Here is a 14,850-nt window from a genome sequence, read left to right on the forward strand (position 1 = left end):
CTGCTGTGTGTGTGCTGAGCTGCAGCAAAATGTCTCCTTGTGACTTTGAGGAAAAGAAAATTGTATTCCTATCACGTGTGTTCTTTGCTCTGAAACAGTATATAACCGTGCTATAAATCACGCTTCTGCAAAGTGATTTCTTCCCTGGTGGAGATTGCACTCCTGGGCTAGTCCTCAGCTTGGCTCAGGTAAATATCACCTTATATTTCTAATCCATGGATTGGTTATTGATTATTTCTGTCAATGATATGGACATAGAAATTATGTAAACAGTCCTGACTGATTGACACCTTGTTTGCATTACCAACAGTGCTCCAGTCAACATACTTGGAGAATTTTTGTACAACATATCTGTTGTATTTAAACAAAATGCCAATTATTATATGTGAGAGTGCTCTTTAATTCAGATTTTTGGCTTGGGCTACAGCAAAGAGTCAGTTCCAATAAGAGACAACCAAGAAAATTGTGAGTCACTTGTTGCTTGCCAGACACACATTTAGTCACATTCAACAAGTTAGTAAACAATTAGCAAATTGATCAAATAAGCAACAATGAGCTAATGAAAGCCCTGTGCTGCCTTATTCCCAGGATTCGATCAGTCTTTCTTGGCCTAGAGCCACTATTTGCTCCCTACTGATGCATCAAGGTAAACCTTTGGTCCTGGATTAAGCAGTGCAAGGGGCTCACGGTGACCTCGGGGCAGACATACAATGGTCCAGTCCGCTCCAGAGAGACTCAAGGGGACTGATGCTGTGGTTTCCTAGTGCTTGGTGGCTGGCAGGGATAAGCCAGGCTAGCTTGGCCGACCTTTGAGTGTGGTACCCTCGTGGACCTGTAAATGTATTTACAGGTTTCAGGTAACATGTTTACACACACAGTGCTCCTTTTTCCTCCATCCAACACATCACAGCAAATAATTCAGGGTGATACAGTATATCACATCACTTTGAATTTATGTATCATCTTGTATTTATAAATTACACTTATCACAATATCCTTAGGCTAAATTCATAGCAGTGGAATTTTTAAATGAAAGCATCATGGACATATTAATTTTGGATCGTTAGTGCCAGATTGTCCTCCTGAAAAAGGTTGCATTATATGCGAGTTTTATTCATGTAAAGTTGAAATTGCATGATATAAAAAGTCATACTGTGGACACGCATTTTGAAACCATGTGAATCTCCCTAAATTTTAATTTCTCAAGAGGAATTACATAACTTCGAAGCCAGCAGGTGGAGTGAATCGTACACTCTGCTTATATTGCTGCCATGTGGAGGAGACGCTTGAGGTGTTTAAGCAGAAAAGCAACAAATCCTTTGTCCAAAACCTAAAAATCCCACACAAAATTTCCTTAAATGAATTATAGTGGTGCTTGGCTGCTATTTTAACATTTACTGTCATTATAATTTAACATTGTTTTAAAAATATTGTCTAGTAACAAAGTTATCCATGCCTTTGTTAATTCTAGTGATGAAAAACACACCCCAAATCCAATGAGTTTGGAAAAGATATTAGAAACAGTAAAACAAAGCAAATAAGGCCAAACCACTGCTGTGATACACCACGCTGGTTTACGTTGGGAGCATTTACAGGAGGACATGTTCGAGGTGATACTGAAAAAACAAAATTATCCTTAACCATGGCTTAGGATAGTTTCAAAAGAGTCACCAGGGAAATAAAACAGGAAAGTGCTGGTGACCTGACCACAAGGTCATGTCTGGTGACAGTACACCCCTAAGCGGGGATGGTGGTGTGCTTTTGCATTGCAAGAATGCACCCCCCTTTTTTATACTTATTCTTATGGGAATTATTAAATTATGCAAATGTCCAGTGATGCAAGACCCTTGGGAGCATAAAATGCAACAGCGAGGCCAAAGAGGGATCTTTGAGCTGAATCAAGATGTCATCAATTAGTTTTGGGCAAGGTGGTAATAGTTAGAAGAAGAAAACCCACTTCGTTCCCTGATCATTAGAAAGGATTCTTGGAGCATTTAATTGCACGTGGTATCTAATACTGGATTCTGGCTCTAAGAATTCTTGCACGTGCCCTTTTCTCTCTATGGAGATAGAAGCCAAAATAGAGGAGTGTGTCAGCACGCATTTTCATAGGAAAGATGGATGGCGGCATTTGTCCGATCCATATGTGACCGCACGGGGGCGCCGTCCAGAAGCAGCTCAGCTTTCTGTGCCTTGCCAAGAAGCAGTGACAAGATGAGCCTGAGGCGGCGGTTGGACAGACGCGGTGTCTCTCCTGTGACAGAATTCTGATGGCTGCCCCAGTTCCTCCTGCTTGACGGGAGAGAATAGGGAGAAAAAGTTGAAGAGAAATTAATACTTCAGAAATAAACTAAAACTTCTAGCATGTCTAGAGATGATAAACTAGAATTTCTCTAAGGTCCAAAGCTCAGTAAAGAGGTCCTAATATCTGACTTTGCCTAGAGCCTTTTCCCCCAAAAACACCATCTATGATGGTTTTATTTATTTTATCTTTTTACAAACATTTACAGTGTTTTAGCCGTGTGCTGGGCAGCATTCTAAGAACCTAATGTATATGCCCTCATTTAATCCTCACACTGAGAGAGATACTATTATTAACCCCATTTTACAGATGAAGAAACTGAGGCACAGAGACAGTAAGTGGCTAGTGCAAGGTCACACAGCCTGGAAGTGGTGGAGATGGGATTTGAACCCACACTTGGGCTCCATTTAAACAGAACAGTGACGGATCACTTAAATGCTAGAGAGGAGCAATGAAGGAGGAGGATCAATGAAGATTGTAAGCTTGAATATATGATTTTTAGAATGTAAAGTGTTGTCCAAGGATCATGGATTATAATTATCCAGTTCTTGGTGGTCTTCGGGTTCATTCAAAGCAGCAGTTCTCAAACTTTGGTGTGTATGAGAATCACCTGGAGAGCTGATAATCACATGGAGGCCCAGTCTCATTCAAGTAAGATGGAGTATTACTTGTTAGTATTGTTACCAGCTTCCCCAGATGGTTCTGAGAAGCACTGAGCTAAATACTCAAACATTCGCAACTCAAAAGGTTGCTTTTCACACTTGCTTTCCTTAGAAGATATAGGACAAGAAACAGCATCACCTACAGGGCAGTATTAAGTATTTCCCCACAGCGACTGTCCTCGTAGATTTCCAGGGACTATTCTCTTTGGCCCTTGCGCTGAACACTTTTGGTGCCCCACCCAGATCCTCTTTACCAGGCCAGCACACCCACACTCCAGCTGCTGTGAGTGTTGGTTACTAATGACTTACGGCTTCCTCCTTCTCCAGAGAACTGCCCTCAGTCAAAGGAGCTGCCTCTCCAGGAAGGTTAAACACCATTCTTTCTCAGTAAATCACAAGGATTCTAATCTCCATCTCAGGCTCTGCTTTTGAGGAACTTAACCTAAGGCAGCCCCCCCCCCCCCGCCCCCCACCGCCAGGAGACAGCTCAGGTGTGAGGGAACAAGACCATGTGGGAGAAAATGTGCAGCGGCTATGCTGGCTTAGAAGCTCCATGTCCCTGATAAAGCTTGTATCCCTTGCAACAGCTCCATGGACATAGCATCCAGGCCACAGTGTGGGACAAACCCAGCTACAAGAGTCACAGCACTCAGGAACCTATGGCTTCCTACCAAAACGCTTAGAATCTATTCCTAATCCTCCCAAGCTAGATAATTTCACAAACCAGGGATTGTTTTCATCAGATACATCCATCAAGTTTTTACTCAAATGTCAGCTGTTCATGAGGCCCCTCATGGCCATGTATTTAAAACTGAACTCCTCCCACCGCACGCATTCCTGATTTCTCTTCTGTCTCTTTTTTTCCATGGCTTATATCACTTTGCAACATACTGTATAATCCACTTTTTGTGGTTTATTGTTTGCCTCCCCGCTACCAGAATGTCAGCTCTGTGAGCACAAGAGTTTTTGTCAATGTGCCCCATGCTCTTTCCCCAGCACCTAAACCTGTGCCTGGCACATACTATACACTCAATAAATATTTGTTAAATGAGTCCTATTAAATAAATTTAAAATTTTTTGTTAATTATCACCAGATATTTGTGGATGGACTGAGGAAAGAAAGAAGGAAGGAAGGAAGGAAGGAAAGGAAAAAGGAAGGGAAAGGAAGGATGGAAGAGGGGAAGAAAGAAAGAGGAAGAGGGGAAGAGAGATGGAGGGAGGGAGAGACAGAGAGAAAGAAAGAGAGAAAAAGACAGGAAGGAAGGAAAGGAAGGGAGGGAGGGAAGGGAAGAAGATAGGAGGGTGGGAGGGAAGAGCGGAGGGAGGGAGAGAGAAAGAAAGAAAGAAGAGTTCTTCTGGTTTTGGTCTCAAAACCCAGAAATTTCAGCTGCATAATGCAGGAACCTAATGAAATTTCTCATTTGTTTCAGATCAAGAAGCCAGGAAGCTCCTGGTAGCACAAGATGTTGGGTTCAGACAGACACGGCATTGCAGAAGAGCTGAGCTTACCATTTTGGTGTGGGTAGTAGAAGGAGATACTTCAGTGCTTTCAGTTTCAACCCCTTTCAGCATCCCACTAAACCATTTCCTGTATTCCTTTCGCACCTGAACGTTTGAGGAACATTGAGACTTGTGTTACATCCAGAGCTTGGCTCAGGAGAAAAGCCCTTAAAATAGGAGACTAAAGATATGGGTCCAAGTCCTACTCTCTACTGCTCTCTCATCGGTTTTCTGTATAATCTTGGCCGTGCTTGTGTTGATTCATTTTACTTAAATTCAGCTTCCTCAATAGGAGAAAAGGTGCTTACTAAGTGTCAGGCACCAGATGGACTTTATATATAGTGATGATGACGATGATGATGATGGTGGTGGTGGTGGTGTTGATGAAGGTTATGGTGGTGATGGCAATGATGGTGACGGTGAAGGTGATGAAGACGGTGGTGATGATAAAGAAGGTTATGATAATGATAATGAAGGTGATGATGAAGATAATGAAGGTGGTGATGGTGATAGTGAGGAAGGTGATTATGATGATGATGAAGGTGATTATGAGGATGATGATACTAATTATGAAAGTGATTACAGTCATGATAATGATGATAATGAAGGTGACGGTGGTGTCGGTAACTATGATGATGAAAGTCACTCTTTATTGAACACAGCCATGTTCAAGGCACTGTATACGCAATATATCATTTAATCCTTACATGAACCCAATGAGGAAGGTACTTCTCTTACCCCCAATTAAGGATGAAGAAGTTGAGGCTCTTGGAGGTAAATTGACTTGTTTAAGGTCAAACAGCCAGTGTTCAGAACCTTGTCATTCTTACCCCAGATCCCTGACACTAACCCCTACACCAAACCACACCCTATGATTCCATGAACTGCCTTCTTTTAACCTCCTTAACATGTTCTTAAGAAGACATTTAAGGATTTAATATTCGACATTATTTCACCAAGGCACTTAAGTTGTATTTTACTTCTGTGAGTGAGGAATACCAAGCATTAGCAAGGCAATAGAAGACAGAAGACAAATTAGTGAAGTATTAACATGGTCTTTTTGCCCCTAGCATCTTAATTGGTGGTAGTTCTACTCAATAGCAAAGGAAAAAAATCCAGAAAAACTTGTACCAATCTTCCATAAAGAACGAAATTATAATAATGACCTCACTGAGAACATAATGTGTGCCAAGGACTGTGGTATAAGATTTATATTGCATTATCTCATTTAATTCTCAAAACCATGAGGTACGTATTGCCACATTTGTGGGTGAGAAAACCAAGGCTCAGAGAGGATAAGAAACCTGCCCAGGTCCACACAGCAACTCATTCAGTGGAAAAACTGGGATTAGAGCTGAAGTCTCTCTGAGTTTGTAGTAGATTATGCCAAATATTCCAGTGTCCCTCCCTATAGGGCACCTCACTACTGGAAGATTATTGATTTTCTCTCTGGTAAATTCAAGTATGGCCATGTGACTTGTATTGGCCAATGAAAGAGAGCTAAGCTGTACTTTGCCATGATCTCCTCTCCCTTTGCCATGAGAATACCAAAGTTCTAAATAAGGGCTGCCCCTTCAGCCTACAACCCAGAGTCAAGACAATGGAGATCAAGCCACAGCTATGTAGCTTGAGTGATAAATAAACATTTACTGTTGTAAGCCACTGAAATTAGAGAGGGGGGAGCTATCTGTTACTGCAGCATAATCTACCTTATCCTAACTGATACATGCTGTGCTTTGAACTGAAATGTGTCCCCCTGAAATTCATATGATAAAGCCCTAACCCCTGAATATGACTGTATTTGGAGATATGACCTTCATGAAAGTAATTAAGGTTAAATGAGGCCATAAATGTTGAGCCCTGATCCAATAGGATTAGTGTTCTTATAAGAAGAAACATGAAAAATGTATCTCCTTGTCTCTCTCTTCGAAGAACACAGTGAGAAGTTGGCCATCTGCAAGCCAAGAAAAGAGCTCTCATCGGAGCCTGACTGTACTCATACCCTACTCCCAGACGTCTAGCTTCCAGAATTTTGAGAAGATAAATTCCTGTTGTGCAAGCCCTAAAGTCTTTGGTATTTTTGTTGTGGCATCCAAACCAGATGAATGCATGCTCTCAAGAGATGTTAGAATGCTAATGAAACCCAGAGCACATGGCATACCCAAGCAGCACCTTAACTCTCTTCCCAGAATCAAGACCACCCAAAAATACAAACACAAAAGGTCAGAGAAGAGTGAGAATGTGAAGGACCATTCAATAAGACTTTGGGACTAGGCTGGTGGGAGACAAAAATAATTAGCCTTACCTGGCGATTAAGGAGACAGTGTACCAAAAAGAGAAAAAAGCCCTGCAGGACATTGATGATGGTGAATGCATAGGCAATGACTGATCCGATTGTATTCCCGACTTCTTCAACCATAAAAAAACCAAGGCCCCAAGAACAGCCCAGGATAAATAGCTGAGCAATGGCTTTAAATGTCATGACTCTGAAAAGGAAAAAAATTAATAATAACTACCATTTAATAGGCATTCACTACATGTTGGTCACTGTGCTAAATGCTTTGCATGCCTTACCTTATTTAAACCTCACAACAACCTTCTGTAGTTAAGGAACCTACAAAAGTCATGCAGCTTGACAATGAGGCAGAACCCAAGTTTTCAACCACTGCCTCTGAGAATAACACTTTCTCCCACTCTTTGTAAATGATTTATCTTCAAAGTCTTTTACCTGGACCTATTGGAAGATTTGTGGAAAGTGCCTTCTAGAAATTTGTATTGAAAAATTTGGATGATGATGACATCACGACTTCAGACACGTCATAGTGTTGGATTTCTTCCAACAAAAATTGTGTTTGGTAAAATGGAATGGGGCGGTTGATGGCAGCTGGCTGGGAGAGTTGGTGCATGGGAGTGTGTGTGTGTGTGTACAAGAACACATGCATGAGCCTGACCTCATCCACACACGCGTGGAAGGATGGGAAACACTAAGAAGGGTGACATTCTGACCCTCTAGAGGAAACTGAGAAGAGATGAAGAAGATGATGAAGAAGAGAGATGAATAAACTCAGGTTAAGAGATGTCAGGTTGGTCTGATAAGTAGATGAGATCAAAGCCAGGGTCTGAAGTTGGAGAGAGATTCTTTTAAGTTTTGTCCACATGACTCATCAATGCAAGGTAAGAAGAGCAGTTTGTTCCTCTTATCAATGGGGATATTAGTAATGCTCACCACGTAGGTTGGAGTGATGAGCATTCAATGAAATAATATTTGTCAATGCCCAGCATCTATCAAGTTCTTAGGTAATATTAGTTGTTGTCGTCATTATTTTTAATAATTCAGATCAGCACCAGTGACAAATGAGTTTCTACAACCAAGGAGAATGGAATCCAAAAGTAAGCGTACCCTTAGGGGGGAAAAGGATAATACTCTAGGCGTTAATTTTATATGAAGTGTCATCTCTTAATACTCTTGGCATTCATTTTATATGAAGAGTATGCTACACAAAGGAGGCACCCAATGAATATCCACTGAATAAAGAGATGAGGCAGTACATTGTTACCTGAAAATTATATTTTTTACTTCTATAAGTTGTCCCTCATGTACTATTTATCTAGTACCAGGAAATTTTATATCATATTTTTTATGGGTTTTTCTTCCCCTGACAGAATGGTCCTGTAGGTAAAAAAAATCTGTGGATACCACTGATTCTTGTACCTTCTTACCTGGTATCCTGAATGGTGGAAACTTCTTTATTGAGGGAGGAAAGTTTGTTTCTCAAAATCCACAGAATTAGGAAGCAAAACACCAAGTTTATCTGTGGAAACAGCATGGAAAATTGCCTTGAAATTTTCTTTTGAGGCATGTCATGTAACTCAACTTGAGCTGGACCGAAAATTTTTTTTCCCAAAAGATACAGGCTTTATAAGGATGATATGGATGTATGCTCTTGTCTTTTATACAGCATACAGTATACAACCAGTGTCACTTGATGTTTGATTAGGGTGACCATATAAATTATCATTCAAACTGGGACACCTTGAAAGTGAAAGAGTGCTATTTGTATCTATACGAGGTCAACAGATATAAATAGGAAGTTCCTGGCAAACAGGAAAACATGTCGCTCTATGCAGAATAGATACTTGCTAAATATTTGTTAAATGAATGCATGTAAAATTTTGAAAAGAACGCCCAGCAGAAGGTTATGATATATTAAAGCAACCAGTGAGCTAGGGGAAGTCAGGGAAAGACATGTGAAGACAGTATTTCCAGTGAGAGGAGTTGATAACATTAGGCTGTATTTCCTTATCTTCATCTCATTTCCACTTTAGCAGATAAGAAACATACTTTCTATGCTTGGCCAACCCAGGGTGGGCACACAAATAAATAACTATCACTGGTCACCTACCAAGATAATGACCGCCACTGGCCCCATGAAGCTCCAGATGAACCCTTTATGAACTTTGAGCCAGCAGCTGTTGAGAGAAAGATAAGGATTAGCTGCTTATTCCTCAGGAGAAGGCAAAGGACTTGAACCCATGCTCCTGTAGCAAGATCTGAGCAGTGCCAGGAGCTGTTCAGTTCAGATCTGGATTCTAGAAGGAATCGGACAAAGATTCCTCATCTGACACAAGCTCTGAGTCTCCATTTCCCCATGTGTAGAGTGTGGCCAGCAGAAGTATTGAAAAGATGAAATGATTACTGTAGCTCCAGACCAAGTCTCGAAGTCAGGTGGCGTCAGGGCTCTTTGTTCATCTCCTTCAACATTGTGTTAGCTATTCTACGTCTTTTCCCTCTCCATACAAACGTTAGAATCAGTTTTTCAGTAGCCACAAAATAATTTTCTGAGATTTTGATTGAAAATGCACTGAATCTACTCAGGTTGACCTTTTTTTTTTTTTTTTTTTTACAATATCGAGTCCTCCTATCCATGAACATGGACTCTCTCCTCATTTTTTGAAACTTTTTTGATTTCTTTCATCAAAACTTTCCTCGTATACCTCTTGTAGGAAAGCTTAAATGAGAAAAAGTGCATACAGTTTTTAGATACAGTCCCTGTCAAAGAGTTAAGGTTCAAGAAATGTAGGCATCCTAATAATAACGATTGCTATAATAAGAAAGAGAGTAGAAACAATAATTTAACTACAGCTATCAAAACTACCAACACTAATTAAGCATACTCCATATACCAAATACTTCATTGCCAAAATACTTTGTGTTCTGTCATGACTTACGTTGCCAAAGGTGGTAGAACTTACTCTGAAAGGGGACCTGGCAGTACAAAACTGGTAAAAATAACAAGAAATTGCCAACTCTTGGTGGGCACAACATCTCCTACACTTAGCTCTATTCTAAGGGTTGCAAACTATGACCCACGGGCCAAATCCAGTCCACCTCTTGTTTTTGTAAATAAAGTTTTATTGAAACAGTCATATCCATTCATTTATACCTTGTCTATGATTGCTTTCACACTACAAGGGCAACACTGAGCAGTTGCCACAAAGGTCATATGGCCTGCAATGCCAAAAACAGTTACTATCTGTCCCTTTACAGAAAAAGTTTGCCAATCCCTGATCTACCCTACCATTATATCTCCAGAATCATTCTGGCAGGACACGGGGTTCAAGTTCTGAGTATGCTTCATCTGTCCCTGAATTTCCTGAAGTTGCATCCAAAACTTTGTATGGATATACAGTTGTCTGGGGAAATAGATCCTGGATTTCACCAGCACTCTCAAAGGGATCCAACCTCAAAGATGCTGAGAACCACTGCTCTACGGACTTCCAAGAGAAAACAGAATTCAAGTTTAAGGAAGGACTTGAGTTTGAAGTGCAATTCAAAATTGGAAAATGGATTAAAAATTGTTTTTTAATTTTAGACCATGTGTTGGCCATGGACACCACTTCCACCATAAATGCAAACATCATGCTTACTGAGTATAGGTTCCATAGTTTTTGTGTCCTACTATTGCAGACACAGCCACAATCACAGCTGGAATCCCATAGCCGAAAGGGTACATGAACCTCTTGTTGAATCTGCGTATGGTGGTGTAGTTGGCCACCGTGAGGTTCCTAACAGTGAGAAAGAGGTACAGCCCTTCCAGGAGCATCCAGGTGAAGGAGGCCAAGTAGAGATAGTGCAACACCCCTGCGATGATGGAACACAGCACCTGAGGGGAGAGGAGCGTTAGGAATGTGGAGCTGATGTGGTCCGTACCTGATTGTATCCTCAGCACTCATCACTTCCTGGATGCTGGCCTGGAATCTCAATTACTAACACCTGTGCCATTTTGCTTGGGGGCAACACATATTCTGGGGGCTTTCGATGGCCATTGATATCTGCTTGCCCTGTGCATAAGACAGGCCAGAAGAGCCAAGGAAGGAATGCTGTGAGAGCAGCCCTCAAATCCATGATGGAGGAGAGCTGACAAACAAATGCTCCACTGAGCTTGCCCTTTGCGTGGGGGTGATGGTTAATTTTATGTGTCAATGTGACTGGACTAAGGGATGTCCAGACAGCTGGTAAAACACATTCTGAGTGTGTTTGTGAGGGTGCTTCTGGAAGAGATTAGCATTTGAATCAGTAGACTGAGTAAAGAAGATCACCATCACCAACAAGGATGGGCACCATTCAATCCATTAAGGGCCTGAATAGGACAAAAATGTGGAGTAAGGCAGAAATTGCTCTCTCTGCTTGAGCTGTAACATCCATCTTCTCCAGCCTTTAGACATCAGCAGTCATGGTTCCAATAAAATTCTATTTACAAAAACAGATGGTGGGCCAGATTTGGCTGGAGCATTATAGTCTTCCAACCTCTTCCCATTTTCAAATGAGGAACCTGAGACTCAGAGAGATTAAAACCTCACCCAAGATCACACAGCTAGTGAAAAATAAAAAGGAATTTGAAACCCAAACTGTCTCCAGAAAGCATACTTACTCTTAACCATAGCACCATAATTCCTCTCAGGGAAAAAAAATAGTGCTTTCATAACCTGCTGGCTGTGAGATCACAGACTTTTAGGGTTAGAAGGAGCCTTGAAGGATATTTAGTTCTAATTCTTCCTGGATATGATGCTGAATGATCATGCTCAAGCTAAAAGCTAACATTGTTGTGTGAGTGATTAATCCAGACTCCTTTTATGTTTTATCTGGCTAAGCCCCTGCTAGAGCCCCATGATGATGCCCATGTTGTAGAGAGTAAGTTTAAGAAGGAGAAATCATCTCCCAAGAAGATACACAGATGGCCAACAGGCATATGAAAAGATGCTCAACATCATTAGCTATCAGGGAAATGCAAATCAAAACTACTATGAGGTATCATCTCACTCTGGTCAGAGTGGCTATAATTAACAAGACAGGAAACAGCAAATGTTGGAGAGGATGTGGAGAGAAGGGAACCCTTGTTCACTGCTGGTGGGAGTGCAAACTGGTGCAGCCACTCTGGAAAACAGTATGGAGTTTCCTCAGAAAATTAAGAATAGATCTACCATATGATCCAGCTATCTCAATGCTGGGTATTTATCCAAAGAACTTGAAAACGCAAAGGCATAGAGACTTGCACCCCTAGGTTCACTGAGGCATTAACACAATAGCCAAGACTTGGAAGCAACCTAGGTGCCCATCAAGGAACGAATGCATAAAGAAGATGTGGTGTATATACACAATGGAATACTACTCAGCCATAGGAAATGATGAAATCTGGCCATTTGTGACAACATGGATGGACCTTGAGGGTATTATGCTGAGTGAAATAAGTCAGAGGGAGAAAGTCAAATACTGTATGATCTCACTCATAAGTAGAAGATAAAAACAACGGCAAACAAACACATAGCAATGGAGATTGGATTGGTGGTTACCAGAGGGGAAGGGGGGAAAGGGGGAGGGCAAAAGGGGTGATTAGGTTCACATGTGAGGGGATGGACTATAATTAGTTTTTGGGTGGTGAACATGATGTAGTCTACACAGAATTCAAAATACATTATGATGTACATCCAAAAGCTATATAATGTTATAATCCAATGTTACTGCAATTAAAAAAAAGAAGGAGAAATCACTTCAACAAGATCATATAGCAAGTAGGAAAAGAGTTGAGATTCAACTGAAGATTAGTGTGGCAAAGACACCATCCACCAAAAATTCAAGCCCCACTCCAACCCCAATTCTAGAATATAGATTTGTCACTAGGACATGACTTCCCAGCCAGAGACTACATTTCCCAGCACCCTTTGCAGTTAGGAGTGACCATGTAACTGAGTTCTAGCCAATGGAATGTGAGAGGAAGTGAGATGTATCACTTCCTGAGGGGGCCCATAGAAACCTCCCTCATGGGACTCCACCATGCTCTTTTCACTTTCCAGTTGGCTAAAATGGACAGGATCCCAGGATGACCTTGGAAGCTGTGTATGGAAGACAGAAGAGTCTCCATCAACTGGAGGTTGGAGGATAGACATTCTTCAAACCTGTTTGCTCCCCCTCTACTGATACATAGGGGAAAATTAACCACTCTTGTGATAAACCACTGGCATTTGGCGTTTATTTGTTACAGCAGCTCCTGTAATCCTACCTAATACCATCAGTCTGACTCTCAATCACTTAGCTAAATGGCCCCTTGGAAAATATAGGTCTTATTCAAAGTGACACAGGAAGACAGCTGAAATGGAAACTCTTGCTTTTTCCCCCCTACACCATCACTGCTGATTTTTGCCTCTCTCCCCATCTTTCCTCAAGAACTATGGCTAGATTTGATTATGACAATGAGATAATTTGGTTAAATGATATACCTTAGGCTCGGTTTGATCCATCCCGGTGAGAAAGAGGAGGTTGGCCAGGAAGAGGCAGATTGAGAACTGCAGGTGGAGGGTGGTGCTGATGTTCTGAATGGGTCGGCAGAGGAGGAAGGTGAGGGCTGCCAGGAAGAGGCACAGCAGAGAGAGGCTCAGTCCCACGTAGGTGATCACCTCCAGAATAGGATCCACCTATGAGCCACCAAAGGAGGAATCTGTTATAGTTTCCAACTCTGCATTTAGGATCCTGATGGAGTATCAGACGGCTTTCCCAATTCAGTCCGTGAAACAAGTGACTTAATCTGAGACTTGGTGTTCCTATCTTCAAAATGGGGACGGTAATAGCATTTACCACACAGAGCTGTTGAAAAACAAAAACCACTAGACTGGTGCTGTCCGATAGAAATGTATGAGCCACATGTGTAATTTTACCTTTTCTAGTAGCCATGTTTTTAAAAATGTAAAAAGAAACAGGTCAAATTAATTTAATAGTATATATTCAAAATATTATCAGCTCAATGTGTTGAATATAATATAATCAATATAGTGATACAACAAAAATAAAAGTTAAAATTACAATCAATGTAAAACAATTATTAATATTTGATATTCTTTTTTCCATATTAAGCTTTTGAAATCCAGTATGTATCTTACACTTATGGCACATCCTAAGTCAGATGATATATTTTCAATGGTGGAAGTGAAATGTGGTCCTATGAAACAATGAAGTTGTGTTTTAAGGGAAAATATTTCACACTGCTTCTTCATTTAAATAAATTAAATTTAAATAAAATTAAGGATTTTGTTCTTCAGTCATACTAGCCACATTTCAAGTATGCAGTAGCCACATGTGGCTGGGGGTCCTATTAGACAGCACAGCGCTCAAAAATAATCTCCATGAAGGCTGGGATTTATTTACCTGTCTTGTTCTCTGTTCTATCCCCAATGCCTAGAACAGCATCTGACACACAGTAGGCGCTCGTATATGAACTTGTTGAATGAATAAAATGAGGGCATGCATTTAAATATGCAATGTAATGGTTTTCATACAGTAAATATTCAATAAATGAGAACTAAAAAGAAATAGGGGAAGAATTTAGGTAAATTTCTTTAAACCCGAGTTATCCTAGACATGGTGTGGACGTGGAGAGTTCAGAGGGCAATGCTTTTCCATTGGTGAGTGGGTTGCCTTCCTTTTGGTCTGACCAGGAAGCTTTAGCTCTTGCAGAGTAACAGGTATTTTTGATTCCAAATCACCTTGGACCTTTCCACTGTGAGGGCTGATAACTCAACTTCTCAATGTCTGAGAACTTTCTCTGCTAGCTTGAGCTCACTCTGCCCATGCCCACGGAAGCATCAGAGAATTAATATTCCCCAGATGCAGCTTTCAACAAGTGACTGGAGAAGGTGGTGTATGAATGCTTCAGCTCTCTACCTGTCCAGTTAGGACGACTCTGAGCTGTGTCTTCTACACTGACTCCAAGAGTCCTCCAGAGGGAATTAAGCTTCAGTTACCCACGGTGGTAACTAGAATGATAATTCTCTCTGCGTTGGCTTCTGTCCTTTTCCCATTTCACTTCCCCAGTCTCCAACTGGTGCTTCCTGGAA

At 41.1% G+C, this 14,850-nt stretch overlaps 1 protein-coding gene across 1 annotated transcript; it reads right to left on the reverse strand.

Moving 5' to 3' along the window:
- Nucleotides 1-382: 382 nt before the first annotated feature.
- Nucleotides 383-14,585, reverse strand: LOC124225683 (adhesion G protein-coupled receptor E4-like). Its single transcript, XM_046638315.1, has 8 exons — nucleotides 14,577-14,585; nucleotides 13,240-13,434; nucleotides 10,393-10,628; nucleotides 8,868-8,934; nucleotides 8,185-8,276; nucleotides 6,770-6,950; nucleotides 4,474-4,569; nucleotides 383-2,289 (listed from the first exon to the last, which is right to left on the reverse strand). Exons 1-8 carry the CDS (start codon nucleotides 14,583-14,585, stop codon nucleotides 2,179-2,181), a joined length of 987 nt encoding a protein of 328 aa, XP_046494271.1. The 3' UTR covers nucleotides 383-2,178.
- Between the last annotated feature and the right edge of the window lie 265 nt (nucleotides 14,586-14,850).

The sequence above is a fragment of the Equus quagga genome, chromosome 14 (assembly GCF_021613505.1).
Source record: "Equus quagga isolate Etosha38 chromosome 14, UCLA_HA_Equagga_1.0, whole genome shotgun sequence".
Classification (NCBI taxonomy): Eukaryota; Metazoa; Chordata; class Mammalia; order Perissodactyla; family Equidae; genus Equus; species Equus quagga.

Excerpts from the sequence above, each read along its gene's own strand:
- LOC124225683 (XM_046638315.1), bottom strand. Across the intron at positions 10,629-13,239 it reads TGGATCAAACCGAGCCTAAG|GTGCTGTGTTCCATCATCGC; the intron begins GTATATCATTTA and ends CTCTCCCCTCAG. Across the intron at positions 2,290-4,473 it reads CTACTACCCACACCAAAATG|GAGGAACTGGGGCAGCCATC; the intron begins GTAAGCTCAGCT and ends CCCGTCAAGCAG.